Source organism: Saimiri boliviensis, chromosome 1, assembly GCF_048565385.1.
Source record: "Saimiri boliviensis isolate mSaiBol1 chromosome 1, mSaiBol1.pri, whole genome shotgun sequence".
Lineage (NCBI taxonomy): Eukaryota > Metazoa > Chordata > Mammalia > Primates > Cebidae > Saimiri > Saimiri boliviensis.
This window is the reverse complement of record NC_133449.1, coordinates 145,901,493-145,918,601: the sequence shown is the minus strand read 5'-3', so window position 1 is coordinate 145,918,601 and position 17,109 is coordinate 145,901,493. Positions and strand designations below refer to the sequence as shown.

Here is a 17,109-nt window from a genome sequence, read left to right as displayed (position 1 = left end):
CAGAGTGGGCAGCAAGCTCCTGAGCCAGGGCTGGGTGGCTGTCTGCCAGGACGTATACTGACAGGTGTGGGTGCTGCTTTTGAGGGACAGCAGTCTGCACAAACCGGGTAAAGGACCAGGAGAGACTCAGTCTTTTGTGAGGGGCCCAGCTACAAGGTTCCTTCTGTCCCAGCCCACTGGGCTTTTAGTGTGGGTGCCAATGGCTAAGAGACATTATGTGGCTCTGTGGGTGGGAGTGAGGCCCAGTCTGGAGGCCAGGCTGGATTTCCACTTGAGAACCTAGTGAGGACAAGTTTGAGCCCTAGAAGAGCAAGCGATCGCCATGCTGGATATACCCAGCCCCTGGAGGATGGGAAGGGAGGGCTCACTGGCCCAGCTCCCGAGCACCCTGAGGCGCTGGGCCTCAGGTGATCCTAGCACACAGGCTGTTCAGGGCCCCTCAGGACACCAGGCTCTGCAGTCCACACAGAAGGGACAAAGTGGTGGCTGCTGAATTAGCAGAGTGCAGGAGTTTGCAGCCTAGCTCCTGGCCAGCCCGGGAGCACATTACTTCCTCTCATTTTCCCTTCTGCAAAATGATGATTCCCGTGAGCCCAGGAAACCCAGGAAATGCACTGCAAAGCAAGCAAAGCTCTCTGGCCTGGAGTCTGGACCTGGGAACATGGTGGCAGGCTGGCCTCCAGCTCCACAGAGTCTCGGGCCCCAAGGTGGCAGGGGGGGTTCTACTGCACCCTAGCTAATCCCTACCTCAAACTGGCCAATTTGATGGGAAGAAACACCATGGAAATCTTCCTCTTTCGGCCAATGAGGGTCAAGAATCCATTTCTGTCTCTGAAATGGTGGCTCTCAACCAGGTGATTCTCCTCCCTTGGGAACCTTTGGCAATGTTTAGAGACATTTCAGATGGTCCCAAATGGGTGAAAGCAAGTGCTACTGGCATCCAGGGGCAGAGGCCTGGGATGCTGCTGACATCCTACAGAGCACAGGTCAGTGCCATCCCGAAGAGCTATCCGGCTCTAATGCCAACGGCACTGAGTGTGAGAAGCCCTGCTCTAGAAGAGCTGAGAGAAGCATGAGGGTGGTGACAGCCTCCCCACCACCACAGAGGCATCCTTTTGGTTGTCCAGGCCATCAGAAGCCCCTGCCGCCCACTGTGGTCCTGCTCTTTGTCTTTCTGGTTGGGCAGGCCTGTCCTCTCCCACGACTCAATCCTGAGGCCCCATCCCCAGGGTGCCCTTAACTCCAACTCAGCTCTTGGGCTGGCCTGTCACCTCCTGTACGCTCCCCTCCCTCAACTTCCCCACCAGCATTCAGGCTCCTATGGGCAGACCACCTCCGGGTCTCACTCACCTCCCTCACTGCCGCCTGCCACCTCCCTTCTCAGCCGCTGCCTTTACCTCTCTGGCCCTTCGTCACAGCCTCCTTTTCTGGCTTCTCCTTCTTTTCCCAACCACTACATTCTGGGGCTTTTAAGGCTTGGTCTCAGACCCCTTCGCCTCTTCTTACTCCGTAAGAATGAAAGCTCCGCAAGCATAGAACCATCTAGAACCATACCTCGCACAGAGTTAGTGTTTAGTAAACATCCGTTGAATGAGTGAATGAATGAATGAACACATGAATGACTATGCCATCAATTTCGAGATCTGTATCTTAGACCTTGGTACCCCCCAGAGAGCCTGGTACAGCAAACTCCTTCTTTAACACCCTCCTTTTGATATCCCCAAAGCAATTCAAACTCAAACATGCAACCCCTCCTCACTCCCTGCCGCTCTTCTGGGTTCCCACCTCGGGGACTGGAATCACCATCTACCCAGCTGCCCACACCAGAGGCCTGGACACTCTGACACTCCCAGCTCCCTCTCCCTTCGCTCTCTCCCCATTAGTCACCAGAGAACTCTACTACCTACTCAGTCTCGAATCCGGCTGCTGCTTCCCATCCCCCTCACAAGCTGCCACAATCTCTGCTTGGACAACAGCCTCCCAGCTGGCTCCACCTCAGCCCCTCCAACCCATTCGCCCCAGCAACAGTTGTCTTTCAAACCACAAATCTGGTCACAATGATCCTCCGCTCAAGCCCTTTTCAGTGGCTCCATGCTGACCTGAGTAAGGTCTCCGATCCTCACTGCAGCCCACGGGCTGAACCTGCTTTTTGACCCAGCTCAGCTCACTGCAATGTCCGCCTCATGGGTTCAAGCGATTTGTGTGTCTCAGCCTCCAAGTAGCTGGGATTACACGTGTACACCACCACGCCTGGCTAATTTTTGTATAAGGCATCTTTTTGGTTTACAGCAAGATGAGCTTCTTGGGCTCTTCCGACTTGAAGCCCCATAAAGCCAGGGGCCCTGCCAGTACTCCAACTCCCGAGCCCCAGACCATGGCAGTCAGCGGTCTACTCAGTCCCAAGCACCCCAGACCACTAAGAACCCCATCCCCCAGAGGTTCTGATTTCACTTGTCAGAGGGAGGCCCAGGCATCTTTTTTTTGAGATAGAGTCTTGCTCTGTTGCCAAGGATGGAGTGCAGTGGTGCCATCTCAGCTCACTGCAACATTTGCCTCCTGGGTTCAAGCAATTCGAGTGTCTTAGCCTCCTGAGTAGCTGGGATTACAGGTGTGCACCACCATGCCCGGCAATTTTTGTATAAGGCATCTTTTTAAAAAAGCCTCTCCAGTGATCTAACATGCAGGGCTGAGAACCACGGCTGGACAGCACCTAGGGCCACTGGGACCACTCTAGAAATCTCCTCCACCTGGCTTTGGTGTAGAGCCTGGAGGAATTTGTGCCCCTGCTCTAGCTTTCACCAGGCTGAGCGTGACAGTGGGCCACTCTTCTGGTTGACCCTACTTCTTGGAGTTGAGTTGGAAGCAAAAGACTAGCCCCAGCCATCATCCTGGGCTGGGCTCACAAAGACTCACAAGCCTGGCTCTACCAAACCTGGCCAAATCCTGCACTGGGGGCCGGGCCTGGAGCGCAGCCCCATGTCCCACGACATCTGGCTCACCTCCCTTCCTCTCTGAAAGCCTGACAATGGCATTGAGTAAGACGCTATTCCACCTCAGGGGATGACAGTATCTCAGGAAGCAAACAACGAATGCAGTTTTGTTGAAAAACACCAACAATGACCTGTCTGTTTCATGTCAGAAGCATCAGCAACCAGCATGAAGGGGCAATCTTCTTAGTTTCTTTTAAGAACAGACCCAAAGGTCAGGAAGGGGAGGAGAGAGAGGGAAATGAGAAGGTAGCTGCTTTGACACTTGAATGGCATGAAAGTGAAAAGCCAGGGTGGTGGGAGGAAGAGAAGAAAGTGCACCGCCGAGACTGACCTGATGATGAACGGGCCTCTGACCTCCAGGAGCTTCCGTTCGCTGCTGAATCTCTTGAGAAGGTTGATCATGAACTTATAAAAGTAGGAATTCATGGTGGGAGTGGAAGGAGAACATTCTAAACCTTTGGTACCTGTAGAGAAAGGGACAGAGCCAGGAATTATTCTGTTTATGTGTCCACAGGGTGAGGAGAGCCACACAGACTACAGACAACTATAAATGCCAAAAAGGTATGTGTGTTTGGGGGGGTTATAACGCAATGAGGGAAAATTTCCAATCAAGGGACGTGGAGCAACAGAGAAAAACGCAAGGTTGCACAAGCAAATACAACTCGACCTACTGTAAAAATGTCCATTAATTAAAGTCCCACTCGTAACTTGAAAAAAAAAAAAAAATCCCATTACTGTCCACCCCTTTATCCAAGCTCAAACGACTTAGTGAACATCTCAGGTGTTGTAAGACCCTGCTAGGTGCTATGATTTAAAACAACAACAACAACAACAACAACAACAAACTCTACTCATTATCCCAATAAATGAAATACACTTGGGGTCTATTTGGGCCATTAAGGACAAACAAGAAATCAAAGAGAAGAAATGGGTAAGGCGGGTACTTGTGTTAATGAGTCAAGTCATTGTGGCTCAATGATCAAGGAAACTGACAGACCCCAAAGAGGCAAAAGCCAATCTCCTTTTCTAATGTTACTTGAGAAAAAGAAATTATGCCCACACCCACTTGGTTACAGACAGCAAACACTGACAATTGTTATAAAGTGTTTTAAGTTTTACCAAATGTTTTGAAATCAAAACCTCTTTCTTACTCATCCTCAGGCAAAGACGCTCTTTTAGGACAGAACTCCGAAAACTTTTAAAGCCTGAAGTGGCTTTCTAACCAGAAGCACAAATGTCTCTGACATATGTCCCAGCAGAAAATACACCAAGGTACACATACCACCTCCCCTTCCAACCTTCCCCTGCACATGTACCTCTTGGTAAAGTACCCAGCACCAAAGGGACAAGGGAAGGGCTGATGGAATACTTGGATGATCTGGGGTGGTGTATCTGTAAGCCCCTTGGGGGTCTTCCCTGGTAGTCCCTTCTAATATATGCCAACCTCCACAGCTCTGTGAAAGGAGTTACCAAGGGATGGAAGGAATCCTCACTCACTGCCTGAGGCAGGACGTATCTTTTATTTATTTATTTTTGAGACTGAGTCTTGCTCTGTTGCCCAGGCTGGAGTGCAGTGGTGTGATATTGGCTCACTGCAACCTCTGCCTCCTGGGTTCAAGCGATCCTCTCACCGCAGCCTCCTAAGTAGCTGAGATTATAGGCATGTACCACTATGTCCAGCTAATTTGTGTGTGTGTGTGTGTGTGTGTGTGTGTGTGTGTGTGTATATATATATATATATATATATATATATATATATATATATATATTTATATTTTATTTTATTTTTTTAGTAGGGACAGGGTTTCACCATGTTGGCCAGGCTGGTCTCAAACTCCTGACCTCAGGTGATCCACCTGCCTTGGCCTCTCAAAGTGCTGGGATTACAGGCATGAGCCACTGCGTCTGGCCCGAGGCAGGACATCTTTTAAAAGAAAACAGTTTTACTGAGATATGATCCATATGCCTTAAGGTTTATCCATTTAACGTGTGCAATTCAGTACTCAGGACATTCACTCAGTTTTGTAGCCATCATCACTAATTTCAGAACATTTGTATCAACCCCCAAAAGAAACCCCATACTCATCATTCTCACCTCCATCGGCCCCTAGCAATCACTGATCTAATTTCTGTCTCTACGGATTTGCCTCTTCTGGACATTTCCTATCAATAGAACTAGGCAGTATGTGGCTTCTTTCATTCGGCATGTTTTCAAGGTTCATCTATGTTGTAGTATTTATAAGTTCTGTACTCATTTTTAGGGATGAATAATATTCCACTTTATGGCTATTCCGTATTTTGTTTGTCCATTCATCAGCTGGTATTTTCTCCCATTCTGTTTTTTTTTTTTTTTTTTTTTTTTTTTTTTTTTTTTTTTTTGAGACAGGGTGATATAGTTTGAGTATTTGTCCCCACCCCAATCACATGTTGAAATTTAATTCCCAGTGTTGGAAGTGGGGCCTGGTGGGAGGTTACTAGATGATGGGGGTGGATTTCTCATGAATGGTTTAGCACCATCTCTTTGGTGTAACACTTGACATAGCAAGTTCTGACGAGATCTGGTTGTTTAAAAGTGTGGGGCACCTCCCTCTCACTCTCTTTTTCCTGCTCTGGCCTGCTCTGTTTGCTGCCCCTTTGCCTTCCACTATGATTGTAAACTTCCTGAGGCCTCCTCAGAAGCTGAGCAGATGCCAGCAACATGCCTTCTGTAAAGCCTGCAGAACTGTGAGCCAATTAAAACTATTTTCTTAATAAATTATCCACTCTCAGTTTTTAAATAGTAATGCAAGAACAGCCTAATACAGTGTCTTGCTCTGTTGTCCAGGTTGTACTGCATGGGAGTGATTACAGTTACACTGAAGCCTCAAACTCCTGGGCCCAAGTGATCCTCCCACCTCAGACTCCCAAGTAGCTAGGACTAGAGGTGTGTAACACTACACCCAGGTAAATTTTTTAAACTTTTTTTTTTTTTTTTTTGTAGAGATGGGGTCTCCCTATGTTGCCCAGGCTGGTCTCAAACTCCTGGACCCCTGGCCTCCCAAAGTGTTGGGATTATAGCTGTGAGCCACCATGCGTAGCCTCTTTTTATTAAAAACAACAACAACAACAACAACAACAACAAAACCAAAAAAGCAGCAGCACAGACGGGATCCAAGATGGCCGAATAGGAACAGCTCTGGATTGCAGTTCCCAGTGAAAACACAGAGGGACAAAGATAGCAGAATAAGAAAGTGCCAGCAACTCTTACTGTTCTGCAGCCGCTGCAGGTGATCCCCAGGCAAGCAGGGTCTGGAGTGGACTTCAACAGTCCTACTGCAGAGGGGCCTGACTGGTAGAAGGAAAACTAAGAAACAGAAAGAAATAACTTCATCATCAACAAACAGGATGTCCACTCAGAGACACCCATCTGAAAGTCACCAACTACAAAGACCACAGGAAGATAAATCCATAAAGATGGGAAGAAACCAGCACAAAAAGGATGAAAACACCCAAAACCAGAATGCCTCTCCTCCTCCAACAGATCACAACTCCTCATCAGCAAGGGAACAAGACTGGATGGAGAATGAGTCTGGTGAATTGACAGAAACAGGCTTCAAAATGTGGGTAATAAGAAACTTCTCTGAGCTAAAAGAACATGTTCTAATCCAATGCAAAGAAACTAAGAACCTTGAAAAAAGGTTTGATGAAATGCTAACAAAAATAAACAGCTTAGAGAGGAATATAAATGAATTGATGGAACTGAAAAACACAGCATGAGAACTTTGCGAAGCATACACAAGTTTCAAGAGCTGAACTGACCATGCAGAAGACAGGATATCAGAGACTGAAGATCAACTCAATTAAATAAAACTAGAAGGCATGATTAGAGAAAAAATAAAAAGAAACAAACCCTCCAAGAAATATGGGATTATATGAAAGACCTGATCTATGTTTGGTAGGTGTACCTGAATGTGACGGACAGAATGAATCCAAGCTGGAAAACACTCTTCAGGATATTATCCAGGGAAATTTCCCCAACTTAGCAAGGCAGGCCAATATTCCAGTCCAGTAAATACACAGACCCCCACAAAGATATTCCTCAAGAAAAGCAACCCCAAAGGCACATAATCATCAGATTCATCAGGATTGAAATGAAGGAAAAAATGCTAAGCACAGCCAGAGAGAAAGGTCAGGTTACCCACAAAGGGAAGCCCATCAGACTCACAGCGAATCTCTCAGCAGAAACCCTACAAGCCAGAAGACAGTGGGAATCAATATTCAACATCCTTAAAGAAAAGAACTTCCAATGTAGAATTTCAAACCAGCCAAACTAAGTTTCATAAGTGAAGGAGAAATAAAATCCTTTATGAACAAGCAATTGCTCAGAGATTTCACCACCACCAGGCCTGCCATACAAGAGCTCCTGAAGAAGCACTAAACATAGAAAGGAACAACCAGTACCAGCCACTCCAAAAACATACCAAATGGTAAAGAGCATTGACACAATGAAGAAACTGCATCAACTAACAGACAAAACAACCAGCTAGCAAAAAAATGGCAGGATCAAATTCACACATAACAATATTAACCTTAAATGTAAATGGGCTAAATGCCCCAATCAAAAGACACAGACTGGCAAATTGGATAAAAACTCAAAACCCATTGGTGTGCTGTAACCAGGAAACCCATCTCACGTGCAAGGATACACATAGGCTGAAAAAAAAAGGGATGGAGGAAGATTTACCAAGCAAATGGAAAGGGGGGGGGAGAGGAGGAGGGGGAGGGGGAGGGGGAAGAGGGGGAGGAGGGGGAGGAGGAGGAGGAGGAGCAGGAAGAGGAGCAGGAGGAAGAGGAGGAGGAGGAGGAGGAGGAGGAGGAGGAAGAGGAGGAGGTGGTGGAGGCGGCGGCGGCGGCGGCGGCGGCGGAGGAGGAGGCGGAGAAGAAGAAGGAGGAGAAGAAGAAGAAGACGAAGACGAAGAAGACGAAGAAGAAAAAGCAGGAGTTGCAATCCTAGTCTCTGATAAAGTAGACTTTAAACCAAGACAGATCAAAAGAGACAAAGAAGGACATTACATAATGGTAAAAGGATCAATGCAACAAGAAGAGCTAATGATCCTAAATACATACGTACCCAGTACAGGAGCATCCAGATACATAAAGCAAGTTCTTAATGAATTACAAAGAGACTCAGACCCCAACACAATAATAATGGGAGACTTTAACACTCTACTGTCAATATCAGACAGATCAAAAAGACAGAAAATTAACAAGAATATCCAGGACTTGAACTCAGACCTGGACCAAGCAAACCTAATAGACATTTACAGAACTCTCCATCCTAAATCCAGAGAATATACGTTCTTCTCAGCACCACACCACACATACTCTAAAACTGACTACATAATTGGAAGTAAATCACTCCTCAGCAAATGCAAAAGAATGGAAATCATAACAAACAGTCTCTCAGACCACAGTACAATCAAACTGCAACTCAGAACTCAGAAACTAACTCAGAACCACATAGTTTCATGGAACTCAAACAACTGGCTCACGAATGTTGACTGAATAAACAACGAGATGAAGGCAGAAATAAAGATGTTCTCCGAAACCAGCAAGAACGAACACACAACATACCAGAATCTCTAGGAAACATTTGAAGCAGTGTCTAGAGGAAAATTTATAGCAATAAATGCCCACATGAGAAGCAAGGAAATATCTAAAATCGGCACCCTACCGTCAAAATTGAAAGAGCTAGAGGAGCAAGATCAAAGAAACTCAAAAGCTAGCAGAAGACAAGAAATAACTAAGATCAGAGCAGAACTGAAGGAGATAGAGACACAAAAGCTTTTCAAAAAAATCAATAAATCCAGGAGCTGGTTTTTTGAAAAGATCAACAAAATAGACAGACCACTAGCCAGATTAATAAAAAAGAAAAGAGAGAAGAATCAAATAGATGCAATAAAATGTGATAAAAGGAGATATCACCACAGATTCCACAGAAATACAAACCACCATCAGAGATTACTACAAACAACTCTATGCGCATAAACCAGTAAACCTGGAAGAAATGGATAAATTCCTGGATACTTGCTTCCTCCCAAGCCTAAACCAGGAAGAAGTCAAAACCCTGAAAAGACCAATAACAAGGGCTGAAGTTGAGGCAGCAATTAATAGCCTACCAATAAAAAAAAAAAGCCCAGGTCCAGATGGGTTCACAGCCGAATTCTACCAGATACACAAAGAGGAGCTGGTACCACTCCTTCTGAAACGATTCCAAACAATCCAAAAAGAGGGAATCCTTCCCAAATCATTTTATGAGACCAACATCATCCTGATACCAAAACCCAGCAGAGACTTAACAAGAAAAGAAAACTTCAGGCCAATATCCATGAAGAACACAGATGCAAAGATCTTCAATAAAATATGGGCAAACCAATTACAACAGCACATCAAAAAGCTTATCCATCACTATCAAGTAGGCTTCATCCGGGGATGCAAGGCTGGTTCAACATACACAAGCTGATACACGTAATTCACCACATAAACAGAACCAAAGACAAAAACCACATGATTATCTCAACAGATGCAGAGAAGGCTTCTGACAAAATTCAACAGCCCTTTATCCTAAAAACCCTCAATAAACTAGGTATCGGCGGAACGTATCTCAAAATAATAAAAGATGATACTTACGACAAACCCACAGCCAATATCATACTGAATGGGCAAAAACTGGAAGCATTCCCTTTGAAATCTGGCACTAGACAAGGATGCCCCTCTCTCACCACTCTTATTCAATTTAGTACTGGAAGTTCTAGCCAGAGCAACTAGGTAAGAAAAAGAAATAAAGGATATTCAATTAGGAAAGGAGGAAGTCAAATTGTCTCTATTTGCAGACAACATGATTTTATATTTAGAAGACCCCATCGTCTCAGCCCAAAATCTCCTGAAACTGATAAGCAACTTCAGCAAAGTCTCAGGATACAAAATCAATGTGCAAAAATCACAAGCATTCCTATACACCAATAACAAGACTTAAAGAGAGCCAAATCAAGAACGAACTGCCATTCACAATTGCTACAAAGAGAATAAAACACCTAGGAATACAACTAACAAGGAACGTAAAGGATCTCTTCAAGGAGAACTACAAAGCACTGCTCAATGAAATAAGAGAGGACACAAACAGATGGAGAAACATCCCATGCTCATGGTTAGGAAGAATCAATATCGCGAAAATGGCCATACTGCCTGAAGTAATTGATAGATTCAACGTTATCCCCATCAAGCTACCAATGACCTTCTTCACAGATCTGGTAAAAACCACCTTAAACTTCATATGGAACCAAAAGAGAGTCTGCATAGCCAAGTAAATTCTAAGCAAAAAGAACAAAGCTGAAGGCATCACTCTACCTGACTTTAAACTATACTACAAGGCTACAGTAACCAAAACAGCATGGTGCTGGTACCAAAACAGACATATAGACCAATGGAACAGAACAGAGGCCTCAGAGGCAACACCACACATCTACAACCATCTGATCTTTGACAAACCTGACAAAAAAAGGCAATGGGGAAAGGATTCCCTGTTTGATAAATGGTTTTGGGAAAACTGACTAGCCATGTGCAGAAAGCAGAAACTGGACCCCTTCCTGACACCTTACACTAAAATTAATTCCAGATGGATTAAAGACTTAAACACAAGACCTAACACCATAAAAACCCTAGAAGAAAACCTAGGCAACACCATTCAGGACACAGGCATAGGCAAAGGCAAGGACTTCATGACTAAAACACCAAAAGCTTTGGCAACAAAAGCCAAAATAGACAAATGGGATCAAATTAAACTCCACTGCTTCTGCACAGCAAAAGAAACAATCATTAGAGTGAAGTGGCAACCAACAGAATGGGAAAAAATTTTTGCAATCTGCCCATCTCACAAAGGGCTAATATCCAGAATCTTTAAAGAAGTAGAACAGATTTAGAAGGAAACAAGCAAACAAACCCATTCGAAAGTGGGTGAAGGATACGAACAGACACATTACTAAAGAAGACATATATGAGGCCAACAACATATGAAAAAATGCTCATCATCACTGATCATTAGAGAAATGCAAATCAGGCCGGGCGCGGTGGCTCACGCCTGTAATCCCAGCACTTTGGGAGGCTGAGGCGGGTGGATCACGAGGTCAAGAGATCGAGACCATCCTGGTCAACATGGTGAAACCCCGTCTCTACCAAAAATACAATAAATTAGCTGGGCATGGTGGTGTGTGCCTGTAATCCCAGCTACTCAGGAGGCTGAGGCAGGAGAATTGCCTGAACCCGGGAGGTGGAGGTTGCGGTGAGCCGAGATCGCGCCATTGCACTCCAGCCTGGGTAACAAGAGTGAAACTCCGTCTCAACAACAACAACAACAAAAAAAAAAAAAAAAAAGAAATGCAAATCAAAACTACATTGAGATACTATCTCATATCAGTTAGAATGGCAATCGTTAAAAAATCTGGAGACAACAGACGCTGGAGAGGATGTGGAAAAAAAGGAACATTTTTACACTGTTGGTGGGAGTGTAAATTAGTTCAACCATTGTGGAAGACAGTGTGGTGATTCCTCAAGGACCTAGAAATAGAAATTCCATTTGACCCAGCAATCCCATTACTGCATATATATCCAAGGATTATAAATGGTTCTATTATAAGGACACATGCACACGAATGTTCACTGCAGCACTGTTTACAATAACAAAGACTTGGAACCAACCCAAATGCCCATCGATGATAGACTGGACAGGGAAAATGTGGCACATATACACCATGGAATACTATGCAGCCATAAAAAAGGACGAGTTCATGTCTTTTGTAGGGACATGGATGAACCTGGAAACCATCATTCTCAGCAAACTGACATAAGAACAGAAAATCAAACACCACATGTTCTCACTCATAGGTGGGTGTTGAACAGTGAGAACACATGGACACAGGGAGGGGAGCATCACACACTGAGGTCTGTCAGGGGTAACTAGGGGAGGGACAACAGGGGGTGGGGAATTGGGGAGGGATAACATGGGGAGAAATGCCAGATATAGGTGATGGGGAGGAAGGCAGCAAACCACATTGCCATGTATGTACCTATGCAACAATCCTGCATGTTCTTCACATGTACCGCCAAACGGAAAATGCAATTAAAAAAAAATTGAAGCACAACATTTTTAATTCTGATTAAGGCTAATGTGTCTATTTTTTCTTCGGTTGTTTGTGCCTTTGGTGTCATAGCTATGAAATTATTACCTAATCTAAGGTCATAAAGATTTATTGCTATATTTTAGGTCTCTGGTCTATTTTGAGTTACTCTTTGTATATGGTGTGAGGAAGGGGTCTAAACCTTTTATATATGGATATCCAATTGTTCCAGTATAACACGACATCTTAATAGCCAATTCGTAGCTACTATCTGTTGAACACCTACTATGAGCTTGGCCTGCCTAAACCCTTCACACATAGTGTTTAACAACCTCAAAAAAAACCCAAAAAACAAAAAACACTTGAAAAATATGCACCATTATTATTCCAATTATATACACATAGGAGCTGTGAATTTGGTTGAGGATTATCCAAAGTCACAGAGCTAGCAAGTGGTAGAGCTGCTGACCCAGGCAGCTAGTCTTCGGAGCCCATATTCTTTGCAGCTCCAGACTGCCTGTCTCTTGGGCACTAATGTTTGGACATGTTTGGGGCTCACAGATTAGGAGGCTGTGCCTTGCTAGGCAGAAAGGCAGAAGATGGCATAAAGATGGAAACCCAGGTCCTGTCAAGTTGAGGCTGAGGATGCAGGAAATGATGCAGTCAAGAGCTATGGAGAGAGCACCTGGCTGCAGCTCTCTGGAAACCCAGGGAGGACACTGGGAGAAGCAGAGTGGCTGGCAGAGGCATCCAGGGCCATCACTTTCCAGGCCGGCCCCTTTCTGGTCCAGAAGTTGTGTGGGAGCCTTCATTTTTTCCCTAGGCCAGGGAGAAAATGGCCAAGCACCAGCAGAAGATATGGAGGCTCTGGGAACTGAACTTGGCCAGAAGCATCAGATGTTCCCAGAAGCATCAGCACAAAGCACGAAATAAGAACGTTTAGAACCATCCAGAGTATTCCAAGTGAATCTCATGGCGGCACCTGGACAGACAGACTGTATTCAATGCCAGTGGCCAGGAAGCAGGAGCAAGGCTCTCCAACCAGGAGTTCCGTCTTTTTTGCTGAACTCAGACTTCCCTTACATCCTGTCATGGTCCTTCCGGAGAGATGACTGGGTCTAGAAAATACTTTTTTCTGTTCTGTTTTTCCCAGCTATTAATTACTCCATGAGGGATTCCTCACCAGGAGCTATACCTCCAAACTGTAGCATCCTCAATCCCAAGAATCTCCTAGACAGCTCCCGTGAGCCTCGCGAAGGAGCCCTGAGTGAGAAGGCCAGTTCAAGGCCAGGCCTCATTCCACTTCTTGTTTGGACAGCATTGTTCTGAGTCCCTGCCTGAATCAGCCTGGCTCGGGAGGTCCTGAGCGATTCTGGAATGGCAAACAATCTCTGCTCCCTGGCCCAGAGGGGCTGTTTGCAGAATCAAGTGTCACATTCTTACAGATTGAGTTACCCCAGGCCCAGCTGGGGCTGATCTCTAAAGAGGTGGCTGCAGAAACAGCTGTTGAGGCAGCCCTGCCTCACTGTTCTCACACTCAGGAGATGAATTTGGTGAGCCTCGGTGGCCTGATTGGAGGGCACGGGCTATACGCCACCCAGTTCACTGCAAGCTTCTCTCAGGTGCTTATTTTCGAAGCTCCCTGTGTCCCCTACTCCTATATGTGCACCCCCAGCCTAACCCCAGTTCCAGGCCTGGGGCCACTTAGGCTCCAAAGCATTTCCAAGAACAAAGGGACCCATGAAGGAAGTCACCACTAAGAAATCCTCTCAACTGGGCCATCAGGCACCAGAATCTCCGCTTCTAAGGGGCTAGGTGCTGTGGGCAGCCACAGGGGAGAGGTGCGGGGCCATTCCAGGCTCATAGGGGCAGTAGGAAGCACTGAGCATGGTGTTTAAGCCTGTTTCCTCATCTGTAAAGTGAGTGCCATAAGAGCCCCTATTAAAAGGGACAAAAACATGTCATGTGCTGGGTCTGGAGGCTGCCACAAAGTCTGCACTCAATAAATGGGGGCTCCTTTTATTAGCAAGTGTCCCATAGCTCAGAGCACTGTGCAGGTCAGGCTGTTCTCATTTGGAGTCTCAGAATGGATGTCTGGGGGCTGGTCTGAAATGTCTGAGTGGGGAGATTTCATTTCTGGCAAATTCACAGGGCTCTGTCAGGATGCTGTGAGGAAGAAGCGGGGGCCACCTGTGACTCCCATACCACATCAGGGGAGGTGGGGAGATCAGCACACCATTCCTCTGACAGTCTGGCCAAAAATGGTAGAAGAGAAGGCCTGGGCTGCTGTGGACACAGCTCTGGTCTCCTTAGCCACAGCCCCCAGTGTGGACCCAAAATGGATTCTCAATGTCCAGGGCTGCCCCTTGGGCCCTGGAGCTGAGGACCTTAGTGGAGGGGAGGAGGAGGGCAGTGTCACAGCTGTGAGAAGCCACGCTAAGCGATTCACATCCTCAGCTGAGTGCAGTTCAACCCTCAGTGCTCCCACTGCTTAAAGACTTTCTGACCCCGCCCCCTCCATGCAGGACAGGGCTGGGGGCCTTGGGAGGTGATGCACTGAGACCATGGGTTTTAGCAGGGTAGTCTTCTCCCAGCAGCAGAGGTGGGGAGAGGCGCCACACTTGATGGGGCAGGGAGGGCGGGCTGGACAGGGATGGGAAAGGCCTCAGTGCTCAGCAGGATGGGGAGGGGGCTGCTCGCTCTCTCCCAGCCTTGGGGGCTCCCTTCGTGCCCAGCCACTCTTCTGACCTGAGCTGCCCTTTGGCTTGAAATGCTCTCTGAGGCCGGGCTGCAGGCTCGGGAGGAGATGGGCGGAGAGAGAACAAGCACGCCCTGGGAGCATGACTATAGGAGAAATGGGCCTCTCAAGTGCACTGATTTCCGCTTCTCTGCTGCCTGCTTTTCCACCCACCTCTGGCTCTGGCTCATCTGCTCTTGTAATCGGGGTCCTGGGCTGGGTGCTACAGACGCAGGAGGACAGGAGCTCGGCCGGGCAGCTCAGGGCACGTCCTCCAATACTGCACTCTGAGGACCTCAATGGTTTTACTCAGGGGTGCCACTGAGGCACAGCCCCTTGGAGATGGTGGGCAGCTGCTCCAGTGGGGGGTGGAGGAGAGGGATGCCTAAGAGAGTGGGATTTCCATTCCCCAATCCTGCAGAAGGCAGGAGGCATGAAGGAGAGCGCCGTCCCTCAGCTGAAGGCTGCCGTGCCTTGCATTTCTGGTTAGGGCAAGCAAGGAGCCTGCCAGGCCCTGGCAGGAAGTACACGTGACCAGTGGTTGGCCAGGGCACAGAGACGCACTTCACACAGAAACCCAGGCTGGCGGGGTGGGCAGCCGGGGAGCCACCCCTGCAGATGTTACTAAGTGAAACCTGATGTGGCGACATGAGAATCCACAGAACGTTTCACAAACAACCTGCCCCGGGATGTTTTGGATTGAGTTTTGCGGTTATGACGTGAAGGAACCTCACATGTTGGGATAAAAATATCCCTGGCTTCAGTACATAATGTGAGTTACAGTTCAACAGAACCAGATGTGAAAATGTCAGCCACCCAGTTCAGGCCTGGCAGGGTCCCTCCTCCACTCCGGTCTCCATCCCTGCTGGGTCAGGGTCCATGTCCCTGGACAGCCTGTTGTGGGCTCAAGATTCGCTGCATGGAGGATACAAGAGAAGGGCCAGAGGCTGCCCAGAGCACCCAGAGTTCAAGGGACCACACCATATCCAGGCCCTGTCATTGACTAGCAGGGCAGGGGACACAGCGCTGCTTCTCAGAGGCGGGCTCCTCTCCTGTGAACCAGGCAGGGCTAAAGAACATCATGTCATGCGCGGCACAGGAAGTGGTCCACGGAAGGGGTGGGTGATGGAGAGGTTGGTATAGAACCAAGAGGACAGGGTAGGAAAGGGGTAGCTTCTCCCAAAAATCAAGTGTCCGGGAGACACGGAGGTGAGCGGGGTCTTGGGGGTGTGGAGTCTGCAGAACTGGAGGCGGTGCACAGCTATGTGGACAAAGGCTGCCACAATAGCACATCATCTTGGAACCTCACTCAAGAGGTGACCACTTTCTCATCTGTGGGCAGGCCTAGGTCGGCAGGACAGGAGCGCTGGAGGCAGCACCCATAGCCAGGAGACTGCAGCTGCTCAGGTCAGAGCAAGAGAGAAGCTGATGGGAAGCAGCAGGGACCAGAGGGGACTTCCAGCTGATGCAGCAGTGGAGAGGTCACAGAGCAGCCTGCCACTGGGAAAGAGCCGTTGCTGCAGGGTGAGGGCTGGGGCCAAGCGCCCAGAGGAGAGGATGAGGAAGAAGGCTCCCAGGGGCAGGGGGTGGACTGCTGAGGCTGGCTTTCCAACTGGGGACGAGGGCCTGGCAGCACGGGTATCAGAGGACGCTGTTCTGGGCAGCAGTGCGGGGTCTCAGGTTCACTGTTGGTAATAGGGCGATCGGTACCTCTGCCTTCCCTTATTTTAATGAACTCTCAAAAATTGGTAGTGACCGTTACTGGGCACCTGGTGCCAGGAATTCCGGGGTGAGTAAACCAGGCCTGTGTGGCCAGCAATGATGCTATTCAAACTGAGCTGATCACACAAATCACCCAGCACTGGGCAATGCCGAGGAGCCCCCGCTTGCACTTTCAGCGGGAGGTCTAAGTAAGAGGGGAGGGAGCAGATGTGAACTCCGCCACCCACCCAGGCAGACTGGGGCAGACTGTGTCCTGTAATAACCAGGACACAAGCAAATGCTCCCTTCATGTGCAGGGAGCATTTAGTTTAGCCCCTGCCATGTGGGAGCTCACAGAGGCCCCAAGTCCCCCAGCACGCGGTTTAGAGAGGGAGGAGGTGGCAGTGAGGCAGAAGCCTGGTTCGGGGTCACAGGATAGGTGGGCAGAGCAGGGCTGTGAACCCAGATCCCTGTGCCCCCAGTGCCCGTGCTCCCTAATGCTGCCTCCCGAGGCTGGGGGGGGGGAGTG

At 47.8% G+C, this 17,109-nt stretch overlaps 1 protein-coding gene across 1 annotated transcript in view; it reads right to left on the bottom strand.

Moving 5' to 3' along the window:
- Window positions 1-17,109, bottom strand: part of VAC14 (VAC14 component of PIKFYVE complex) — a 125,886-nt gene that overhangs the window by 40,639 nt on the left and 68,138 nt on the right. The window contains exon 14 of the mRNA XM_003939929.4: window positions 3,322-3,454. Within this exon, the coding sequence (XP_003939978.1) occupies window positions 3,322-3,454 (133 nt within the window). The remainder of the gene's footprint in view (window positions 1-3,321; window positions 3,455-17,109) is intronic.